Source organism: Aspergillus neoniger (genome assembly GCF_003184625.1).
Source record: "Aspergillus neoniger CBS 115656 unplaced genomic scaffold BO87scaffold_10, whole genome shotgun sequence".
NCBI lineage: Eukaryota > Fungi > Ascomycota > Eurotiomycetes > Eurotiales > Aspergillaceae > Aspergillus > Aspergillus neoniger.
In genome coordinates, this window is record NW_020291138.1 from 237309 (window position 1) to 259363 (window position 22055).

At 50.8% G+C, this 22055-nt stretch overlaps 9 protein-coding genes across 9 annotated transcripts; 6 read left to right on the forward strand and 3 right to left on the reverse strand.

The window, feature by feature from the left end:
- Positions 1 to 2208: 2208 nt before the first annotated feature.
- BO87DRAFT_424269 (cytochrome and DOMON domain-containing protein) lies at positions 2209 to 3572 on the forward strand (the record flags this gene model as incomplete). Its single annotated transcript, XM_025627218.1, has 2 exons — positions 2209 to 2257; positions 2317 to 3572. The coding sequence occupies 2 exons, from the start codon at positions 2209 to 2211 to the stop codon at positions 3570 to 3572; spliced, it is 1305 nt and encodes a 434-aa protein (XP_025481452.1).
- Positions 3573 to 4198: 626 nt separating this feature from the next.
- BO87DRAFT_355344 (putative cytosolic regulator Pianissimo) lies at positions 4199 to 9054 on the forward strand. The gene is made up of 4 exons (XM_025621329.1): positions 4199 to 6218; positions 6267 to 8108; positions 8166 to 8332; positions 8399 to 9054. The coding sequence occupies exons 1-4, from the start codon at positions 4488 to 4490 to the stop codon at positions 8598 to 8600; spliced, it is 3942 nt and encodes a 1313-aa protein (XP_025481453.1). The 5' UTR covers positions 4199 to 4487; the 3' UTR covers positions 8601 to 9054.
- Positions 9055 to 9408: 354 nt separating this feature from the next.
- On the forward strand, positions 9409 to 11058 carry BO87DRAFT_424271 (putative ATP-dependent protease (CrgA); the record flags this gene model as incomplete). The annotated part of the gene is made up of 1 exon (XM_025627219.1): positions 9409 to 11058. One exon carries the CDS (start codon positions 9409 to 9411, stop codon positions 11056 to 11058), a length of 1650 nt encoding a protein of 549 aa, XP_025481454.1.
- A 1960-nt stretch (positions 11059 to 13018) lies between these two features.
- Positions 13019 to 14547, forward strand: BO87DRAFT_304686 (RNA-binding protein; the record flags this gene model as incomplete). Its single annotated transcript, XM_025619288.1, has 7 exons — positions 13019 to 13071; positions 13150 to 13159; positions 13231 to 13305; positions 13363 to 13384; positions 13441 to 13493; positions 13540 to 14013; positions 14062 to 14547. The coding sequence occupies 7 exons, from the start codon at positions 13019 to 13021 to the stop codon at positions 14545 to 14547; spliced, it is 1173 nt and encodes a 390-aa protein (XP_025481455.1).
- Positions 14548 to 14714: 167 nt separating this feature from the next.
- Positions 14715 to 15431, reverse strand: BO87DRAFT_14431 (uncharacterized protein). The gene is made up of 2 exons (XM_025618135.1): positions 15368 to 15431; positions 14715 to 15234 (listed from the first exon to the last, which is right to left on the reverse strand). The coding sequence occupies exon 2, from the start codon at positions 15203 to 15205 to the stop codon at positions 14882 to 14884; it is 324 nt and encodes a 107-aa protein (XP_025481456.1). The 5' UTR covers positions 15206 to 15234; positions 15368 to 15431; the 3' UTR covers positions 14715 to 14881.
- Positions 15432 to 15525: 94 nt separating this feature from the next.
- Positions 15526 to 16557, reverse strand: BO87DRAFT_304906 (40S ribosomal protein uS9; the record flags this gene model as incomplete). Its single annotated transcript, XM_025619299.1, has 4 exons — positions 15526 to 15816; positions 15892 to 15963; positions 16362 to 16384; positions 16512 to 16557. 4 exons carry the CDS (start codon positions 16555 to 16557, stop codon positions 15526 to 15528), a joined length of 432 nt encoding a protein of 143 aa, XP_025481457.1.
- A 300-nt stretch (positions 16558 to 16857) lies between these two features.
- On the forward strand, positions 16858 to 17921 carry BO87DRAFT_374997 (mitochondrial 54S ribosomal protein uL13m). The gene is made up of 3 exons (XM_025622920.1): positions 16858 to 16937; positions 17064 to 17424; positions 17544 to 17921. Exons 1-3 carry the CDS (start codon positions 16917 to 16919, stop codon positions 17660 to 17662), a joined length of 501 nt encoding a protein of 166 aa, XP_025481458.1. The 5' UTR covers positions 16858 to 16916; the 3' UTR covers positions 17663 to 17921.
- A 72-nt stretch (positions 17922 to 17993) lies between these two features.
- On the reverse strand, positions 17994 to 19394 carry BO87DRAFT_374999 (urate oxidase; the record flags this gene model as incomplete). The annotated part of the gene is made up of 3 exons (XM_025622921.1): positions 18885 to 19394; positions 18184 to 18830; positions 17994 to 18116 (listed from the first exon to the last, which is right to left on the reverse strand). Exons 1-3 carry the CDS (start codon positions 19022 to 19024, stop codon positions 17995 to 17997), a joined length of 909 nt encoding a protein of 302 aa, XP_025481459.1. The 5' UTR covers positions 19025 to 19394.
- Positions 19373 to 21394, forward strand: BO87DRAFT_331063 (MFS transporter; the record flags this gene model as incomplete). Its single annotated transcript, XM_025620323.1, has 6 exons — positions 19373 to 19852; positions 19901 to 19921; positions 19969 to 20026; positions 20079 to 20758; positions 20832 to 20934; positions 21006 to 21394. Coding segments are annotated over exons 1-6 (1353 nt in total), but the record flags the coding sequence as incomplete, so codon positions are not given.
- Between the last annotated feature and the right edge of the window lie 661 nt (positions 21395 to 22055).

Sequence of the window (22055 nt, forward strand, 5' to 3'; positions counted from 1 at the left end):
GATTGGCAGCGGTGGTCCTGCACAGGATTCGTGCGTCCGAGAAAGTCGTGTGGGTGACCACTCATGTCTAGTGACGAAAGGGTCCATGATTGGCGCCAGGAACATTAAGCGGACTTGTGAGCTCGACGATAGCAAGTAGCAGTGGACTAGATAGTAGAGAACCTGTAGGTAGCTATTACACCGGGGCCACTTTGTAGGTAAGAACTCAGTTTTGAGAAAAGTAGATGAGTGGCTCCCAATGACGATGCAATGATAATAAACAATGGGGGGTGGTGGTGATGATGATGGTGGAAGGGGAGAAAGCTGAGTGAGAGATGGAAAAAACAACCGGGATACCTGTATCTGGATAGAACTTACAGTACTAACTTAGGTACTCTTATTCCGGTTCGCCTTCCGGAGTACTTTTACTCCGATCTCTGGTAAGAATGGAGGATAGATCATTTTACCATAGCCTCTTGGGATTGAGAACAGGTCAAGAAAGGTGTAACTAAACGACAAAGCAATATCTAGTTTCGTTTGTAGATGATGGATGGACCTTCAACAAACGAACAACAGATGCGTGCCAGTGAGGGAAGGGGACCGGGGGGAAGGGAAGAACAACAGAAGGAATAACAAGGGAAAAAGGACTGAGTTGATGGGTCCGGCTGCAGGCTGTAGTCTGATTGATCAGCTGCTGCTCTCCGACCCAATTGGCATGTCTCCATCCATTGAACGGTCGAAAATCATGATGCTGGATTCCCGGCAGAAGTTCTTTTTCGCCTTTTTTGCCCCCCCCCCCCCTCTCTACAGTCTACGTACTGTGTATTACTCTTCCACCCACCCACACACACACACACCCCCCCTCTCCGAGAGAGTCTGTCGGACTGTCTTTCTAACTAGTAACTACTGTACTAGTGTCCTTCCTTCCCTCCCAGAAACCCACACCCACAACCCAGTCACCCACACCCACCCCCCCCCCCCCCCCAAGAAACCCAAATTCAATCCAGGCTCCTCTCCCGTCTGCAAATAAGCACCCAAACGAAAGTTGCGCATGGACCCAACTCCATGGATATGGCATAGTCCCATCCTGGTTTGATTTAATGCCCACTAGGCAGTCATCGTACCTTGGGTTGGAAATCCCCCTTCTCCGGCTGCTAGTATGGTTTGGGACATTGCTGGGCTCAGTCTCCAGCGCTCTGTCTGGGCACAAGCTGGCGAGCACAGACCATGTGGCCATTCCACTCCAAAATATGTCCACTGAGAAGTCGGAGAGGCGTGGCAGCTGGGGGAACTTTAAATTGGGAAAAACCCGAAGATTTTCGCCATGGTTGATCTGAGAAAAAATCAAGGTACCCGCTTGCCTTGCGCGGTGGGCATATCTATCTGACAATCGCCCATTTTGATTGACGATCTTCTCCTTTCGTGGGCCCAATCTTGCTTCCTATCGCTGTTGGATCTGAATAGACTCGATTGCCTTCACTCGCCCTTCTGCCCTTTCTGTCTCCCTGGCAGCTGCTAGTCTGTCCATCGGAGGGTGTTCGCCCGCATGGTAGCGTGATCTTCCCATCTTCTCATCGTTGTGATTGCCATGCAGATCTGTCGCATGGCATCTGTGGCACATCACTATGTGGCTTAGGACAATCATGCACCTTTCGATTCTTCAATTGCTCTAAGTATGAACAGCCCTTGTTTCCCCTGTCCCTCCGAACATGGCACCTATGCTCTAGCAATCCCTTGCCAAATGGACGTGACCGCGGTACCCTTCCATCGTCGTCGAGACTCATTGATGGTTCATGACGAACATGGGGGGACTTTCAGTCTTGTATACCGAAAGAAACCCAGTAGATGTCGATTTTCCAAAGAATGCTTGGTCTTTACTGACAGAATTTGTCTGCGCAGTGATGTTTCCCATCTCGTCTATCTATGAATATCAGACTTCCAGCAGCAACTGCTAAGATTCCAGCATCTACACTCCCAGGAAACCTCCACCAGAAGGTGTCGCCCACACGCAATCCTGGTTACATTCTATTCAGGACAGTCCTTTTGTGATACTATTCCTTTGGTATCCTTATATTCTTTCTCATTGTATTATTCGTGAAGTGGCTTGGGTCCGCTGTCTCCTCTCATTTTCTCTACATTTACACTGCATCGACCATCAGTCACCTATTACTTCCTTCCCTCAAAACCTAACATTGAAACGATCATTATTACCACATTATTACCACCCAAATGAAATTCTCAAATTTCTTTGCTGCTGCAGTCGCTGCCTTTGGTCTGGGTAAGTTCTTCCTTCTGAAGTCATTGTACCTGCTGAATTGGCTGACTGTATCTGTTCAGTGCGCTCAGGCTGCAGCCAAATAGTCAAGCACAGGCCCTCAGAAGGTGCAGGTGTCTCCTATAGCATCAATGTACCTAAGAATACCTCTTCGACGGGCTCTGGCCCCATCTTTCTCCAATTAGAGGCACCACCTGGTGTCAAATGGTTTGCCCTAGGTCAGGGGTCGCAAATGACAGACGGGAACTTGTTCATCGTCTATGCGGCATCCAAACACAATGTCACCTTGTCCACTCGAAGGGCGACTGGCCATGTGCAACCTCTTTATGACCCGAGTATCGAGGCATATCTTCTCGAAGGCTCCGGTATCCACGACGGGGTCATGACCGCTAACATCCGTTGTGATAATTGCACAACACTTGCTAATGGAGAGAGTGCACTGGGCAATTCCAGCTCCTGGATGTGGGCCTTGACGCATGGCCCCCCGATGATGTCCAGCAACGTATCCCAGCTGTTATACCAGCATGACTGGCACGGCACTTTCACCTTGAAAACCACTTGGGCAGTTGGAGGCAACAATACCAACCCCTTCGTTGTCCCGATGGCAACCATGCACGAGCTTTCGGCGTACACCCATCAGCAGCAAGTCAGCGATACCATTCTCCACAAGAAACGAATCGCCCATGGCGTGATGACTTCAGTGGCCTTTGTCCTTCTCTTTCCCAACTTCGCTCTTCTTTTGTACATCGTCCCTTCTCGGCGTACAGTACCGTGGATTCATGCTCCTCTGCAGCTTTTTGCTGTGCTCCTAGCGTTAGCTGGGTTTGGAGTCGGTGTCTCTGTCTCCAAAGATCTGCAGGAGATTGGAGGCTACCACCCGGTCATCGGTTATGTGGCGGTTGGGGGTGTTGTTTTGATCCAGCCAATACTGGGCATCATGCAACATCTCCACTTCCGCAAGACAGGAACAAGTTCGCTATATGGCGTCTCTCATCGTTACCTAGGACGATTTTTCGCGGCCCTGGGAGTCATCAATGGCGGAGTAGGGTTTCATTATGCCACTGCCAAAAATCCTGATATTCCTCCGGCTTCCCCTATTGCTTATGGCATAATATGTGGGTCAATGTTCATCATCTATGTCTCCGTCATCTTTTGGAGGAGATCGAAGTCGGCAACCAAGACCTCGAGGTTCAGTTTACCCTTCTTCCGACGGCGACAAGAGAAACCGCCGATCGCCAAACTTGAAAATAACAGCGACAGCACACTTTGTGGAAGTGGAGTTGTTGAGACGTCACGGGAGAAGTCATGGCTGCCATGAAGTTCCCGCAGAATATCACGATCATTATCAGCATTTTGTACTACCAAGCGTACATTTTCGTTGGGTCTTGCATATCCGGAGTTCGTCGTACTACAGCATCTTACCATTCTCATTCGTTTTCCGATTTTCTATTCTCACCCCTGTCTTCATGTAATATTTCATTGCATCAACAGGATCTCTCACTTGTCTTCCACCCCAACCTTCGCTAATTTCATGCATTATATCTCAGAGAGATTCTTCTGTATATATACGAGCTAGCTCGTTTGACTACTTGCCATGTGTTTCATGACTATGTTGGTCTTTCGCGAAGAGGCATCGATCACGAAGCCCAATCAATTATATTTACTAGTCAATCCTTAAAATGTATGATAACGAATTAGAGAATAAACACACATCCAATACTCAAATATCGGTGAGCAATCAGTAGTGGAGGCCACAGAAGCGACGATAAACTTGTATAGTTGCTAGGTTAAGTTAGTTAGCCTGAGGCGATAAGAGCGGGTTAGTCAGCTGGGGGTCCGGCCTGAAACCACCAGCGGTGGGATTGGAGAAAGACCCCGGTCATTGAGGCAGATTGCTTGCTTCGTGCTCTAACTAGCATCTAGCGTTGTCATCTGCAGCCTGTGCTACATGTGATTTGATTCTTAGACGCCCTCAACCTTCCCGATCTTCCCCCCTCCCTCAGCCTCATCACCTTCGTGACCGCCGTGATTTTGTTTCCCCTCCCCTCCCTTTTGAGGTGCCCGCCGTCAGCCAATACGCCCATCGAGAGCAGTCAGTTTCCAGTCACCCCGAGCACTTCGATCGCTCCGACAGTCTCGGTAATCTTGTCGGCGAACTCAATGCAGTCCTCCGTCCCTTATTTCAATTGCGACAGGTGATACGCACTCCTCTCTTGCGGCTAGATGGAGCTCTATGGCGTCCGGACATAACTCAGCGTTCTCCGCGACGTCAATCCAGCACCGTGCTGTGGGTGATGGACGGTCATATAATAGCTTGGAGGATAACACTGCAGACGGTAGCTGGGCCGAGTCCGCTACGCGAACCGGACGAAATGCTCGTTCGGAGTCTGGAGGCAGCGCGACCATTGGTCTCCGGGGAGGGTCATTAGCCCCTTCCTCGGGGGCCCCTGGAAGCTTCAGCTCCGAGCTGAAGAGCATGAAGACGTCGCGGAGCACTACCCCTCGACCCGAAGGTGTTCCCGCACGACGACCGAGCAGTCTAACAGAGCACGATGAATTGTCCAGCACCGAGGAGCGCCAGGCCGTAATCCGGGACAAGATCGCAAAAGAAATGAAAATCAAGACGGGGACGGAAAACATGCTCGAGGCGCTCCTGGCGAAGAACCCGAAACATACCAAAGATCAGAGGCTAAGGGTGGAATCGGAGCTGAGTTCATCCAACCGCAAGCTTGCCGAACTACATCATGAACTGGAGGAGGAAATGCTACGTGCGCAGGCGCCGTCCACCCCTCCCCGAAGTCGACTCTCAAGCCTTTTTCAAGGCGGCTCGATGCGTTCGCCCACTCGGAACAATATACCGATCGAGGAGCAGCAGATCCCGGAAGGTGAAGCGGAAATGGAATCGCCAACATATGTGCTTGCGGAAACACTCCAGGCCCTGGAAATTGAGGGCATGTCCCCAGATTACTACGTTGAGCGTGCGAATAGTCTGGTGGAATTGTTCAAGAGACATCCTACTTTGAAGTACGACTTGGAGTGGTCGGTATTTGGGCTCCGTGTGCAAATAATGCTCTTGAGCGACAGCAAGGAAGCCGTGGCCGCAGGGTATCGTTTGACTCGTTATGCCATCGCAGATCGGAAGTCGTTGCAAATCATCCGGTCATTACATACAGACGAGCTGGTTATATTGTCCCTTGTCAAGGAAAGCAAGGCGAGCATCGAGCGTGAGCAGGCTTTGAAGTTTGTTAGAGCGTTTTTGGACGTTAAAGATGGCGTTCGGGAAATCTCGCGTGCTGTGGTCAGAACGATCGTCTCGGTTGCTGAACATTACGAAGACCGACTCCGGAATATTTCCATCATGACACTAGCCGAAATCTTGGTGAAGGATCCGGCACTAATTGCATACTCTGGGGGCTTTGCCACTCTACATGATGCTCTAGCAGAGGGGACTTTTGGCGCCTCGGAAAGTCTGATAGCAAGCTTCCTTCATGTCCTTGATACCCCTCACAGCAGGAAACATCTTCGGGGAGGGTGTGAGCTAGAGGCTGTTCTCGCACCGTTCACTGACTCCTTGTCGGATACTGTTCGCAATGGGCGCCTTAAATCGTCGGCTAGGGCGATCTCTGCCATGCTCAAGACGTGGCCAGGATTGATAGTTCTCGCGAGAAATGGGGCCCAGCCTTTGCAGTCACTCTTGGACTCATTACATTACCCTGATCCACAGGCAAGGGATCTCATTATGGAGCTTCTGTTCGATGCGTTGAGGATTAAGCCACCTTCATGGTCCTCCTCATTCCTCGCTGGTCGGAGATTGACAACTTACGGAAGAGTAGCTAATCTCAGGACTGAGACTGATACAAAGCAAGCTCGAAGTTTTTATGATGACGATGGGAATAGATTTGATTTAACAGCACATTTCTCGACTCTTATCCTCGCAACCCTGGTGGATGCAGGATTGTCCAAGGTCGGTACTCCCAGTTCTGGGTTGTGGTAAACTGTTAACACGGTGCAGGCTCTTTCCGATCTCATTGAGGATGAAACGGACCTGTCTCTTAGACGCAAGGCGACGTTGCTTTTGACCGAAGTCCTGAAGCTGGCACATCACTCTCTGCCCCAGCATATCAGTGCGAAGCTCCAGGTCCTCCCGCATTTGCTACCAGCCGCTATAAAATTCGACGTCGACAACCATGATGTTTCCACCTCAACTATCTACCAGATCGAAAGCATAAACAGAACACTGGCCCGCTCTGTCGGGGTTGTTTCAAATGGAGCGGGGCGTTACAACGTTGACGTTGACATTTCTGCTTCCATACTTACTGGCGACCAAAACAAGGAGAAACTGAGTCCTGCCATGGATGAGACTCAGTTCCGCAATGCGATCCTGGAGACCCATGTTCTCAATACTGTGAATTACCTAAAGTGGAAGTGGGATTTGATCCACCGTATTGTTGAGGGACCTCTGACCAATCCCAAAAGACTGGAGGAAGGAATCAAGGGTTCAAAGTTCATGAAGCGACTTATGGGTTTCTACCGGCCATTCAAGTATAGGTTCTCTATGCTGCCGAACACAAAACCTAACCAACGTTATGTCCGCACTGGTTGTGCGCTGATGCGCACGCTGGTGCAATTACCCGAGGGCATCAAGTACTTGGCCGAGAACAAGTTCTTAAGGCAGGTTGCAGAGTGCCTTGCGCAGGTTGACCGCATGAGCGGGCTGACATCCTCCTCGCCATTATTCTCAAAAGAACAGATGACCAACACATTGAGCGGTGGATACTTTGCAATGCTGGGAGTTCTCAGTGGCGACGCTAACGGGCTTGCTATGATGGAGCGTTGGCACATGCTCAACATGTTCTACCATATTATTGAGCTTCGGGATCGAGACGACCTCATACAAACACTGCTCGGTAACATGGACTATGCCAAGGAGAGTCACCTACGAGTCATCCTCTCCAAGGCACTCACCACTGGCTCCAAGGAGATTCGCATATTTGCGACCAGGTTACTTCGAAAATATGCGGTCGGAAACGTTCCCCTTTCCTCACAGTCGGCCACTGGCAATGCGGACTGGGTGGTCAAGCTGCTAGTCACACAGCTATACGACCCTGACGTGTCGGTATGCCAAGTAGCTGTAAAGATTCTCGAAGAGGCATGCAATCAGCGTCATTATCTCGAGTTCGTGGTCAAGTGTCGCCCTTCCCTCGATCACTTGGGCGAAATCGGTGCGCCGTTACTTTTGCGCTTTTTGTCCACCTCAGTTGGATATCATTATCTGGATGGTCTCGACTACATTACACAGGAAATGGATGACTGGTTTCTGGGTCGTAACGACGCATACGTGGGCCTTGTTGAAGCCGCGCTATCGCGTGCCTACGTCGATCAACCGCGTCGGAACAGCTTTGTCCCTGAAGATCTTGTAGATCTACAGGACATCGGACTAGTGCCTCCCCATTTCTATAGAGAACTCGCTCGGACAGCGGAAGGATGCAAGCTTCTGGAGCAGTCAGGGCACTTCAATGAGTTTGCGTGGACCATCCGCGATTTTCAGCTGGATGAAGAAGACACAGAGGCTCTTCTCAAAGTGAAAGGTTGCCTTTGGGCCGTTGGTAATGTCGGCTCCATGGAGCTCGGTGCGCCGTTCCTTGAGCCTGATATTGTCCAACACATTGTGAAGATCGCCGAAAGCGCGGAGGTTCTGACGATGAGAGGAACGGCCTTCTTTGTTTTGGGTTTAATCTCGCGCAGTCGACATGGTCTTAAGGTCTTGAGAGATTTCGGATGGGACTCTGCTCTCGACCACAAGGGACGTTCTTTGGGGCTGAGTTTACCGACCGACTTCAACAAGCTCTTCTTGGTATGTCTTCAATAGCCAGTACCTGTGCGCCAGCCATTAACCATCTTACTTTTGCAGGTTGATTTCCCAAGCCATTCCCGGAACCCTGACTCGAAGCGCACGTCTCAGGAGAAATTCAAAGAAGCCGCCATGGACACGGATCCAACCAACCAGAAGATCTTAAAGTTGATAGTCGATATGGGCAATACCGTGTTATCCAAGCGGGCTGCGGCAGACCTCCACAAGTAAGGAACACACCTTGTACAGTAATAATCAAATGCGACGAAAGCTAACATAGCCCGAATCTACAGTCTCAAGTCGAAACAGCCCGATTGTTTCCACCAGCCTCACCTTTTCCGCAAGACGCTCAGTATCCTGGAAAGCCACCACTTCCGACTGCCTGCACGCCGCTTTGCCTTGGACTTGTTTGACAAGAGTGTCATGCGACGCATAGTGTTAGAAGACGATTCCGATTCAGACTCGGAGGCATCGTCTTCTCAAGTATCAAGCTAGATGGGCACGCCGAGTCTCTCGCTTGTTCGAACAATCTTCCTTTTAACGAACTATCATGCGTCAAGCTAGATCCACAAGCAAGCATCCGATGACCTCACGTTTGGAAATCTTCTTTCTAAGCCACATCCCCCTTTTATTTCTGTCTTCCTGGCTATGGCGTTGGATGGTTCCGGTCATGAGCAACGAAAGGATGTTAGTATATCATGTTGTTCTGCTCTATTCTACCCTTGGTTTCCGGCTTTCTTTTTTTTGGCCGTTGATCCGATACCTTTGTCTGTGTTTCTTCTTTATCCACCATGCTTGCATCAAATCGAGAGTTTTGCTTTCACGGGGTTTGTGGGATTCTTTTTGCATCGGTGATCATCATTCAATCTTATGAGTGCCCTCTGTTCTCGTTCGTGGGTAACATTGTACTGTATATACTTAAAGATTACCATTTACCTTTTTCAAGTCCATGGAATTTTCATCAATTCATTATGTCTGATAGCTTAGCTACATTAAAAGAAAAGATGTCTTGGCTATCAGCCATGACATCGTAAAGCGTGTCCCCGAACCTCGGATGACAGCCGGAAGGAGAGAGCTCCGGAGACCAACCAGCCCAGCTCGTCTCCACCCGTCAGTCACTGTAAGTAAGCCAGCCCAACAAAACATCAATCAATCAATCAATCAATCACTCTAAGCGCCGACCGACCAACCGACCGACCCTGGTCTAGCTGGGGATCTCTACCTCTTTCCTTTATATTTGCCTTCTCCTCCTCTCCGATCCCCACATCTCTACATACCGCGAACCTCCATGGAAGATGCCACCATGCCCAGCCCACCTCCGCATCCCAGCAACGCTGCAGCAGAAGAACAAAACGGCGATGATCTCCACCACCACACGCTGAACAACAACAACAGCTCACGCGACCCGCTCCTTTCCCGATTAACCTCCGCACATTCCACCATCCGGCTTATCCAATGCCCGCGCTGCTCGTTACCGCTCCGAACCCCGCTGCGCCTGCCCTGCGGAAACACGATCTGCAAGTCATGTCTACCGCCCATTCGGCAACGGACGGGGATTACTTATCCGGCGGATGAGGAGCGGAAACAGGGGTTCACGTGCTATTGGGGAGATGGTGCGACGAGCTGCTCGGGGGAACATTGTCTGGGGGATTGCGGGACGGATGTTTTGTTGGGGAGGGTGGTGGATGTGTTTGAGGAGGTTTTGGGGAAGGGGGGTAGTGATGATGGTGCGAGGTTTTGTGATGTGAGGTGGGAGGGGAAGAGGTTGGGGGGTGAGGATGAGGTGAAAGGGACAGAGGCAGACATAGGGACAGAGAAGTGTGTTGCTAGGATTGGGTGTGGGGATTTGTTAGGGGGTGTGTATGGGTTGGTTAAGCAGGGTCGTGTTGGGTTTGGGGATGTGCTGGAGGTGGAAGGTAATACTACATTCGAGGAGGGACAAGGGCAACAACTATCCTACGAGAGATTGAAGGAGGCAGTTCGGGGAGAATTAGACTGTCAGGTCTGCTACTCGCTTATATTGGATCCGTTGACGACTTCTTGTGGACATACGTTTTGTCGCGGATGTGTGGCTATGGTTTTGAATCATAGTGATTTGTGTCCGCTGTGTCGGCGCAAGTTGAATATGGCTTCGACGGTGCGGGCTGAGCCCGTTAATAGGAGGATTTCGGACTTGGTGGAAGCTTTGTTCCCTGAGCAGGTTGAGTCGCGTCGCGAGGGTTCTTCTAATGAGGATGGAGTGGCCGCTACTGGGGATGGAGAACGGACTATTCCCTTGTTCGTGAGCTCGCTTTCGTTCCCGACTATGCCGACTTTCTTGCATATATTTGAACCGCGGTATCGGACTATGATCCATAGGGTCATGCAGACGAGGGATAAGAAATTTGGTATGGTTATGTATAATCGCTCCGGTCGGCTGCAGGAAGGTTTGGGCAGGGCCCAATTCATGCAGTATGGTACGGTGCTGGTGGTGGAGCGGTTCGAGCTACTCCCCGATGGGAGAAGCTTGGTGATTGCATCAGGGGTGTCGCGCTTCAAAGTGATGAGCTTTGAGATGGTGGATGGATATCATGTTGGCAGGATTCAGCGTGTGGATGATATTGCGATATCTGAGGAGGAAAGGCTAGAGTCTTTGGAAACGTCATCAGGAACAGGGGAATCGCTATCAGCAGCGTCAACACCACCGGAGTCTCTGCCCACGCAACAGCTTTTCCAGATCGCCTTGGATTTTATCGACAAAAGCCGTCGCGAAGGAGCAGCATGGCTCCATCCGCGAGTCTTGCTAGCATATGGCGAGGCGCCTACCGATCCGGCGGTGTTTCCCTGGTGGTTCGCCTGCGTTCTGCCTCTCTGGGAGGATGAGAAGTACAAGCTTCTAGCGACGACCAGTGTCCGGGATAGACTGAAGATGGTTGTGCGGTGGGTGAGGAAGTCAGAGTCTCGGGAGTGGTAGGTAGATGATCGGCCCCTTCATCAGGGCTTTGCTTTCATATCCTTCCTGGCTGGCGCTCACATTTTCTCTTGACAAGGTTGGCTCGGCCCCGACCATCATTCGCCTCGGTCTTATGACTAGCCGTCCCTCTCCTCGCCTTCTCCCTCGTGCCAATGGTTCTGAGCCCAGCTTTGACATACCTGGCCCCGTCTGCGGGAGTCTTTACGTCGTTCACGCCATTTTCCATGTCTGTCTCCATCTCATTTGGGTCTCCTCGTCCAGTTGATCCTGATCGCCGGCAGCGGACGCAGAGTCAGGATTCAGGAGGAAGCTATATCCCACAGACTCTCGTTATGGGGATATTCTTGGCTATCTTTGCGACGCAAATGGCGATCAATGTTGTCCAAATTCGGCGAGCCAGACGGCGAGAACCACGCTGATAGATATGAACAGCGGACGACGAGAGAGATGCACGACGAGGAAGAGGGACGCCACTCATCCACGCCAGGTACGGCTAATTCTTGAAGTATCGAAGGCGCTGTTAGTACGCGATAGCGTTCACTGGTCCTTGTACTAGTTGGCGCCCGGCCTTAGACTGCGGCAGCCATAATTTCTCCTCCAGAACGAGGAGTATAAGTATTCTCGTCCTAGCTGGTGACTGGTTGCCACAGGGACACACTAATCTCGGAAGCTACCCATCGCATCGCATAGGTGGGCTTAACGCCCATCTCGTAGAGTCCGGTGCGACTCCATGCAGGCATGGTATCCTTTCTTTGCTTCTTTATTTTTTTTTTCTATTCTTTTTCTCCTATGATCGACCGATGACAGAGTCGACGGGAACTTACAGCTTTGTGCAGATAGAGGGGTAATAGGAGGGATTGGAAGGTTTCAGGCAACTAACTCTTTGGGAATCCCTGCATGTACTTCGAACGAGCACATTGGTGGTGGAAGTGGAAGAACCAAGCCGTAGCTATCTATGCATAAAGTAGGAGCGAAATGCGCCTTGCGTGCGTGCCGCAGATGGTGGAGAACGGGTAATGGCGACGCCTGATAAGAGAACAATGTTGCCTAACTGGCAGGGGTAGAGAGCCTCTGAGCCAGTATCCAAGCTCTGACTTGTCCAGCGCAATGCAGTGTCGCTGCGCCCGTTTGCCGCTGAGCTGCGCTGGTTGGTGGTTGGTGGCCGTTGGTCGCACAAGCGCTGCACTTGGGATTTGCGACGCCAAACCCACCCAAACGTTGCAAGATGGCGAAGGAACAGATGCAGCTCATGCAATCCTAATCGCCCTTTCCCATGGCGTGCCTCGTTGCTTGCCTGTTCGGGCGCCATTGAAGTCTGGTTCGCCATGCTGGTCCTGATGCGTTGGCTTGCCAGCTCCCCCGGTCGTTTTCCTTCCTTCTCTTCCTCTTCGCCTTTCCTTTCTTCATCTGCAATTGATCCGCTGTTGCATCTTATCTGCAGTCTTCTTCTTTATCACTTTGAAATATCACCATGTGTGTGGAGCGCCCACGGTGAGTGTATCCCGACTGTATCTATGATGTACTATGTTCGTCAGCAGAGTGAAAGGTGAAGCAGGAAGAGAAGATATGGGAGATTTCAAACCAAGACCCTTGTAGAAAAGAAAGAGAAAGAAAAGAGGAGGGTGAGTAAAGAGGGAAGAATAAAAGTGTCGGGTGATCCATCGTTCTTGCAAAGTGGATGTGGAGCGACTGGGGATTGGAGATATCAACTTTCCCTTTTCTCTTCTTCTCCCCTCTACTAGTACTTCTCTACTCTTCGTTCCTTCAACCATCTCTTGCGCTGGACTTAGCTTCTCTTCTGCATCTTCCAGGTGAAGACTGCTCGGACTAACAGCTTCTTTTTAGTATCAGCTCAATGTCTACTTCTTCTGGTAAGCTTGGCTTCAATTTGCAGTTGTCAAGCTGCTGGCGGATTGCCTGATCTTCACTAAAATCACCCCACACCCCAGATTCTCGTACTATGGCCTCGTCGACCTCATTCGCAGGCCATCCAAATAGCTATATACCTCGAAGGTGAGTACCTCATACTCGAGTTCCATTATATACTCACTGAGATATGTACTCGTCCGACTGACTGGTTTCTATAAACAGACCATATGCTGTGAGTCCCCTCAACTGCTCGCTTAGAATCTCATCAATGCGAGCTGATCTGATGATTTCACCATGATACAGCAACTTCCAAGCTATAGAAGTACCCCGTCAAACGCAGAAACCGTCACCATCCCCCGCTCGGAATATGATCGTCTGGTGAGTACAATGTGACAGGTCCAAAATGGCCCCTCACTGACCAGTGACACTTCGCAGCTCCAAGACTCGCAACATTTTGGTATGCGACCGCCTCTCATATACCTGATATCTCTGCAGCTGACATTATCACTCCAGCTAAATTAAGAACCTCACTCCTCAATGGAGGGTTGTCCCAGGAAACTCTTTATGTCAGAACACGCCCACTGATTGGCGTACATTTACTAACAGATATAGGTTTTAATTTACGGGGCTGCTCAGCAGCCTTCTCACCAAACTAGCCGCGAAAATAGCTCTCAGAGCCCAGCGAAACCGCATGCGGCGTTCGAGAACAAGGCTCCTGGTTGTCATGAACACTTAGACGTGAAAGTCCATGACCCTGAAGGAATCGACGTTGGTGAAGATGAGGACGAAGACGAAGACGCTCTCCTGGATTCCCATGACAGCGAAGACAAGGATGACTTTGATGAGTCTTCCAGAAGTGGAGGATCTTCTCCTACCCCAAGCGCCCAACGTACCGTGCTAATTCGGAATCTTCCCGACCGTATCACGCACAGAGACATCGTCGCAGCCATGAGGGGCGGAGCCCTGCTGCACATCTATTTACGTACGCGGGAACACATGGCCAGTGTGTCTTTTGTCGAGGAAGCGGCCGCTCGTGAATTCTTCCGGACTGCGAAGACCTACGGTCTCATTGTTGCTGGGAAGCGCGTAAGTGCCCAATTCGGCAAACGGTAGCACCGCTAATAGATACTATAGGTGGAAGTGGGTTGGAATGACAGACAGTTCTACCTTCCTCCCTATGTCCGGGCCAAAATTGACAATGGAGCATCGCGCAATCTAGTCGTCTACAATGTACAGCCGAACGTCACGGAGTGGGTCATCCGGAAGGATCTGGACCATATCCACAACCTAATCGTGATCTCGGTACAATTCAAGAATGGCAATGCCTACATCTCCACCAATTCAGTGCATAATGCGCTCTTTGCACGCTCCTGCATGATGTCTCGGTTCACGTACAAGGGCATGAAAATTGGGTTCTATCCGGACGAGTGTTTAGGTACCCCGGGGAAGCACCTTAAGAAAGAACCACAAGCACCGGCAAAGAAAACCGGCTCCGTGCCCAATCGTTTTCAACTTCTGTCCCTGGATGGAGCCGACGATGAGGACGACCATACGAGCCATGACGGACTGGGAAGGATGAACAATGGAATGCGATGGGCTGATAATAGCGTTACCGCCTGAGTTGTCACCTCTCGTCTCTTTTTTTCCTTTGTACTTTCTTTGAAGTGCTGTGCTACCAAATAGTCGAGCAGCACATTCCCTTTAGGCGAAACCAGTCATCAAATCTGGGGGAACTGGTACTAGTAGGGTAGTACGTTGCGTGGAAGGGATCTGGTTTAACGGAACGGAATGATCGATCAGGCTGGACGGGCGAAGATGGCGGATAGGCGACGGCGAGTGGGGTGAGAATGAATCGAGATGGCGGGTGATCTACGAGGGGGATGGCCAGACTGATTGCCAGATGCTATTACTTACCATAGCCAGCGTATATCAGTCATCTAAAACGGTTTATCCGTTAAGAGAACGTGCGTTTGTATGCTAATACAACGCACGGACGTCCAATACAACCTTTTATAGTGACAGGGCTGACGACAGAAAAAGAAATTGGGTGATATTTAAGATAGTCCAGGCTTATACTAAATAACAGCCTAAGACCGGGGCCAGCATTGCACCATAATTTCCAAACACAGCCACTGTAAACAACCCAAACCATCCTCTTTATTTGATTGAATTGTCTGCAGTGGTGGAATGGGACCACCACACCAGATCTCTCTCTTCTTCTCTCCCTCACCCCAATAAGTACAACCGTTAAAACGACAAACAGCAACAATAACACCATCCCGCATGATATCCCGTTTTCTGCCTCACACAAACAAAACCCTTCATAACCCGGCCATAATCATAAGAGGGGAAACGTTATAGGAAAACTTTTTTTTTAAAACCGATCCGAGCCAAGCAAGCAAAAACTCGAACCGTAAAAGGTGGGGGGAAGCATAACAGCCGGGAAAGTAAGGTTTTTGTCCCCAAATTCCATGGTTTAAATTCCTTTCTTTCGAAAACGGAACGGAACAGGAAACAAAAAGGAATGAGAACAGAAAAACAGGCAGAGGCGGAGCAAGCTTGTATGTGTGTATATTGTTGATGTAATAATGAAGCCGTTTAACGGTAGGACTTCTGGTAGCGAGCGCGGGCACCACGACCACCGAACTTCTTGGGCTCCGTACGACGGTTGTCGGCGACGAGGAGTGTGCGGTCGTACTGGACAAGAGCCTGCTTCAGCTGGTTCTTGGAGTGCTCATCGACGTACTTCTGGTAGTAGGCGACGATGGACTTGGCGATGGCCTGACGGATGGCGTAAACCTGGGAGGTGTGACCACCACCGGAGACACGGACACGGATGTCGACACCGGCGAACTTGTCGGCTCCAACGATCAGGAGGGGCTCGTAGACCTATTCCAATTTCGCGTGTTAATTCGATCCGCCATTGCCACTTCGTAGAAGAAATCCCGACAGGTGAGTATGTACCTTGAAGCGGAGGATCTCAGGCTGGACCAGAGAGAGGGGCTGGCCGTTGACCCGGATCATGCCCTTGCCTTGCTGTAGTTGGAAGAAACGAATCAGTCTTGACGCTCTTGTTCTTCTTCCTTCTGTCGCGGTTTTGGTTCATCTGATATATTGCGATGCGGATGCAGATGTGTCGTTCGAGTTTGGTTGCGCATGTCTTCTTCCTCTTTTTCCCTTTTGGTATTCGTCTTCCTTCAAATTTGCATATTCGTGTCGTTCAATTATCTTCTTCGATACTCGATATCGCATCCCTCGCGTTTCCATGCATTCCATGTTCCTTAACCCTTAATGTCGAATAGATACCCAAGCTTCCTTCAACCTTCCAAACCCAAGTATTGACCAATATCGAACGACACATCGGCATCCGCAAACACGATAAATCCTAGACCAGCAGGGAGGTGACAGATAGACAGAGAACGTTATTCTCATACCTTGCAGTGGGCGACAGCGGTGGCTAAAAATCACATCAACCGTTAGCATCCCATGCTACCTTCAACAAATCATCCCAACATCCTGAACCCTCCCCAATCTTCAAATTCCACCCAATCCATTTATATATCAAAAACAAGAGGAAAACTCACCCGTCTTCTTCTTGCCGAAGCATTGCACACTCGGGACGGAAGCCATGATGGGGAGGCGGCGAAGTGTGCTGGGTGGTGGGAAGTAAGGTAGACGGTGTCGGGGTCGTGGAGTATTTGTCGTCGATTAACGGAGTCGCGCTGTATTAATTTTCGCTTCGCACAGTCAGGCGGTGCGATTTCTTCTTTGGGGCTTGTGGTTTTGCTGACTGTCCAATTCTTGGTCTCTCGCTTAGTGCGCTGCGCTAGGCCGCTTTGGGACCTTGAGGTAGGGCTTGTCGGGGGCAGTTGGATTGCATCACGTGATGGGGAAAGTTCGGACTCCCGGGATAGAGGCAGTGCTCAGGTTGTTGTAGGTATAGATTGAAGTAAGAGGCATATAGCTATAGCTATTCACTTTACGTCAAGATGTCGCAGACTGTTGGAAAGGTATATCCCATTATTCTCTTCCCCCACTATTCTCTCAACTGCATATTATTGTCCCCTTCTCCCTCCCTCTCTATATCTATCTGTTTATGCTCATTGTCTAACTTTGATATCAATATAATGCTATAGACCCGTCTCGCCTTCTCCCGAACATGGCACTACGTCGACGTCGGCAATGACCCTCGCAGTCTGGGTAGACTTGCCTCCTCCATTGCCCTCACTCTTATGGGCAAGAACAAGCCCGTCTACGACCCCTCCACCGACTGCGGTGACTATGTCGTCGCCGTCGGATGCCACGACCTCCGCGTCACCGGCAAGAAGCGCTTCCAGAAGAAGTACTACACTCACAACACCCGCCCCGGTAGTCTGCGGAGCATGACTATGGACAAGATGTTTGAGAAATGGGGCGGTGGTGAGGTCCTCCGTCGTGCTGTTCGCGGCATGTTGCCCAAGAACCGCTTGCGGGATAAGCGCTTGGCTAGGCTGAAGAGTGAGTATACCTCTGATATCGATATCAATTGGATATATATATCTGTTGCCTCTACCTTGGGGCTAGACTGGTATATGGTATGTCGTTTGAGGATGTATGCTAATGGTATTCTTGTATAGCTTTCGAAGGTCTCGCCCACCCCTACAAGGAGAACATCGTCAAGCTTAACGGACAGTCGGTCATCGGAAACTTGCCCGAGGTGAAGGAGGCGTTTAAGACGGCCAAGACCGATGCGTAATTGCATTGTATTGTCTGCGCATCTTGTCGACTTGCTGGATCGGATACCATTTCACCATTTAAACCTCTTGTACTTTTACATATGTCATTGATATTGCTGTTGTCATGTTATGACTTGCTAGCGCATGGGTGGGAGTTCTGTGATTTGATTCTCTTTCTATCTTTTATGTGACATATCTTGTTTATATTACTACTAGCTACGCTACACAATTACAACAGCTTGTGCATTGATCATGATGTATCAGAACATGTGAATGATGCTATTTATCCCTAACCTATATACAAGTGCCCGAACTCCATCTCATAACTGCTAATGCAATACTACAAATCATCCTACAGCTTCGCCTTCGTGTTGCGACCAACCGTGCACTTGATCAGCCCGTTCGGGTTGGTCTGCGGCGCATACACCTCGGCGTCCTTGCCGGTGTTCTTCAGGCCCTTGTGCCAGCTCAGGTCTGTGACAAACAACGGATTAGCCGGGATTCAAGACGAACGAGTCTATCAAAAAGATGAAATACATACCAACTTCAAAGTAGTGCTTGTTAGGCAGAGAGTACTCGACCGTCTCAAGCAAGGGCTGACGAGCCAAGATCAGCTCCGCCATTTTGTACATAGTGTTCTGGACACTGGCCGAGTTGTCCTCGGCAAAGGTCTTCAGGGTAATATCCCTGGCCGCCGACCAGGTCGCATCGAACTGAGGCACAGTAGCGCGCACCTCGTCCAGCCCGTTGAAGCGGCGCCACTGCCAGCTGGCGTCGACGTCGGTGCTGAGAATACGGTCCCATGTCTCAGGGAGGGTGGTGTACTCGTCGCGCAGGAAGCCCCAGAACTGCGAGTTGGTGCTCTTCAGCACGGTCAACTTGGCCAGAGACGAAGTGATGTCCACGCCCTTGCCCTCGACGACATCGACCTGCACGTTGCGGGTTTCCTCGCCATCCCGGAGGAAGGAGTGCGGGTGCGGCTTGCCGTCGATGGTCATTCGGGTCCAACGGTGGGTAATGATGTTGACATGGGCGGCGTGGATGTGGTTGTACTTGGTGATGAAGTGGGATCCAAGAATGGAGCCGAAGAGCTCGGGGGGAGTGACGGGGTTTTGCTTGGCGGTGATGTAGATGGTGTTCTTGATGGAGTCGGTTGCGACAATCACGCTGTTGTCGGCCTTGGTGTAGCTGTAGGAAATGAGGGTTAGCTCTGATTTCGATTTGAAGAAGGAAAATACATACGAGGTATCGATGTCACCCTCCAAAAGGACGCAGACGGTCATCTCCACGACCGTCTGGACGCCGGTCTTCTCATCGCGGTGGACCTTGTATACTCGGACATTGTCCTTGCCGTAGCGGGCCGCAGCAACTGGGGAAGACATGGTGGGTATGGGGTAGGGAGGAGAGGAAGATGAGCAACCAAAGAGGGGGTATTGACAATAAACACGGAACTGGGAATTTCAACTGCAACAACCCCTGTGGCAGCAGGATGAAGCTTTTTAAGACTTCTCCGGAGCCAGGGAGCAGTCGGGATGGGGAGATGGCAGCGTATCGGCCACCTCCGAAGCCCGCGGGACTTGACGGCCGCAGCCTCCCTCGCTTTATCTTATCGCCCCGGGATTCGTAACCTCTGGGGTTATGCAAACATCAGGCAATCCCGGCTGTGGTTGCCGGAGATTTGTTTGGCTAGAATGAATGTAATGTAACCAAAGTGGTTTGATTGGGATGGATTCATCTGTGCTGCCGTCAGCGGTTACATGAAAGAGCAAGAATGACAGCCAGACTACCAAGAAACCCTACAAAATGTAGAGGAAGTATCGGACATGTGACTGCCCAGACGTCATCCACTCGAAAGAATGTCGCGACTCAACAAACAATGAATCCCCAGACTCAAGATGGTGTCTGCCATCATTGCAAGAAATGCCGGGATCTGCTGAGTTTCTCAATATAGCATATCCCGTTTCGACCCTCGACTGACCTTCAATTGCTCTGCTACGGACCTGTCCGATACCGCGGGCCCGGCCTATTGTCCAACGGTTCAGCAATGAGAGCTATCCGGCTGAATCGTGCTGAGACCAGGACATCAAATCGACGAGCCTGAGAATACCATGTGGTTTACAAGTGAAGGTAGAGAGCGCCCGCCATGGCTTCTCAAGTACCGTTCCTCCACAGCCTTCATCATTGCGACAGTCTGGACCTCTTCGTTCACGGTATGCAGACAATCACTCTACCAGAGACACAATAGCTGACACCGGCAGGACTACTTCCTCTATGCCATGGTGAGCATCATCCATACTCACATCTATATCGCCAATTAACTCTCTAGATCGTTCCCGTCATGCCAACAGCCCTAGTCGACCGCGCGAAAATTCCCTATGAAGACCGTACGTCCACCACCACACCCACCCTACTCTATACCATCTGATACAAAACCAGGCGAACGCTGGGTCAGCATTCTCCTCATCTGCGAAGCCACCGTCGCATTCATCTGCTGCCCGATCTTCGGATACTTGATCGATGTCGCGCCCACGCGCAAACTCCCCTACCTGCTCGGCCTCATTCTGCTCGGGGCATCTATGCTCATCCTCTGTCTCGCACGCACCATCGGCTTCTTCGTCATCGCACGCCTCCTACAAGGCAGCGCAACCGCAATGGTTGTCGTCGCTGGACTCGCCCTCCTCACCGACTCCGTCCCGTTCGAGAACCTCGGCCAGACTGTCGGATACCTAGGGTCAGCGGTTACCCTAGGGTTCCTGCTAGGTCCATTACTGGGGGGTCTGGTGTACAGAGTAGCAGGATATCAGCCCGTATTTGCAATGGCGTTTGCCATTGTAGGACTAGACCTGGTAATGCGGTTTGCAGTGATCGAAAAAAGGGTCGCGAAGCGGTGGATGGCTTTATCGCAAGATGACGCCGACAACGACAACGAAACCAACAACCACGACAGTCCCTTTGAGTCAAGCACACCTCAACCCGAAACCACAGAGAACGAAGCAACCATCATACCCAAACACTCCCGCAAGCTCACCCTCCTACTCCTCATCCAACAGCCCCGCATCCTCATATCATCCTGGGGTCTCCTCGTCCACGGCATGATATACGCAGCCTTTGACGCCGTACGTCCCTCCCCCCACTTCCCCATCCATACACCACAAACTAACAACCCACTCACCCACTAAAAAATAACAGACAATCCCCATCTTCGTAGAATCCCACTTCAACTGGACGCCCCTAGGCGCAGGCCTAACCTTCCTCCCCTCCTCCATGACCGCTCTCTTCGAGCCCTACTTCGGTACACCCCTCCCCCATTCCCCTCCCCCCAGACCACCCACCTCACTAACCCTATCCCTCTATAACCAACAGGAAAACTAACCGACACCATAACCCCACACCCCATCGCAACAACAACCTTCCTCCTCCTCCCCATCCCACTCAGCATGCTCGCGCTCTCCACCAACCCCACAAGCACCCATATCACCCTCCTAATGATAAACCTCACCCTGACCGGCCTCCTCGTCAACATCGCCACCCCGGCCCTGTACCTCGAGACCCAGCGTGTGTTGGATACCATGGAGCGCCGGGAGCCGGGGATCTTCGGGCCCAGGGGCGCAGTCGCCCAGGCGTTTGGGATCCAGACGATGGCGCAGTTCCTAGGACTGAGTTTGGGGCCGTTGGCTGGGTTCGTGGAGGGGAGGTTTGGGTGGGGGGTTGTGGTTGTGGGGTTAGGGGTGGTTTGTGCGGTGACGGGGGTGGTGGTGGGGGTTGGGTTGAGGGGGGATGCTTGTTGTGGTGGTAGTAGGTTTGGGGATGGGGATGAGGATGGTGATGATGGAGAGAGGGAGAGGTTGCTTGCTGGGGACTGAGTAGGTGATTAGGATGATAGATTGAATTGGATCTTGGATGACGAGTACAAATGTAAAGTTGAAAGTTTGCTTTTAGTAGGAAACCTAACTAACATAGGTCGGTCATATGCTGATTGGTACATTCGGATTTCAGATCAGATCTAACATTCATTTCATCCATCCATCTTCTCTCAAATCATACCAACTGCACCTTTTATCGAAAGACATAAGACGAGCATCACACAGCACAAGGATTGTCTTCATGTACAGTTCAAACTCAATCCAGATACACACCGGTGTGGATGTAGCGTAGCATAGCATAGCATAGCATAGCATCGCGGAGCGGAGAAAGAAGAATCCATATCAACACCAGAAGGGAATGGATCAATCATATAATAAGAGAATCGAAAACCCGAAGGAAGTTAAAAGCGGTACGTTTTTTGTCTGTATTCCATTCACCAGAGGGATAGAAGAAAAAAAAGGAGGAAATAAAAGGAAAGGAAGGTATAACGCCATCCAATGCCCTACTTGGACGCCAATAACCCCTAATCATGGGGGGGGGGGGTGAAAT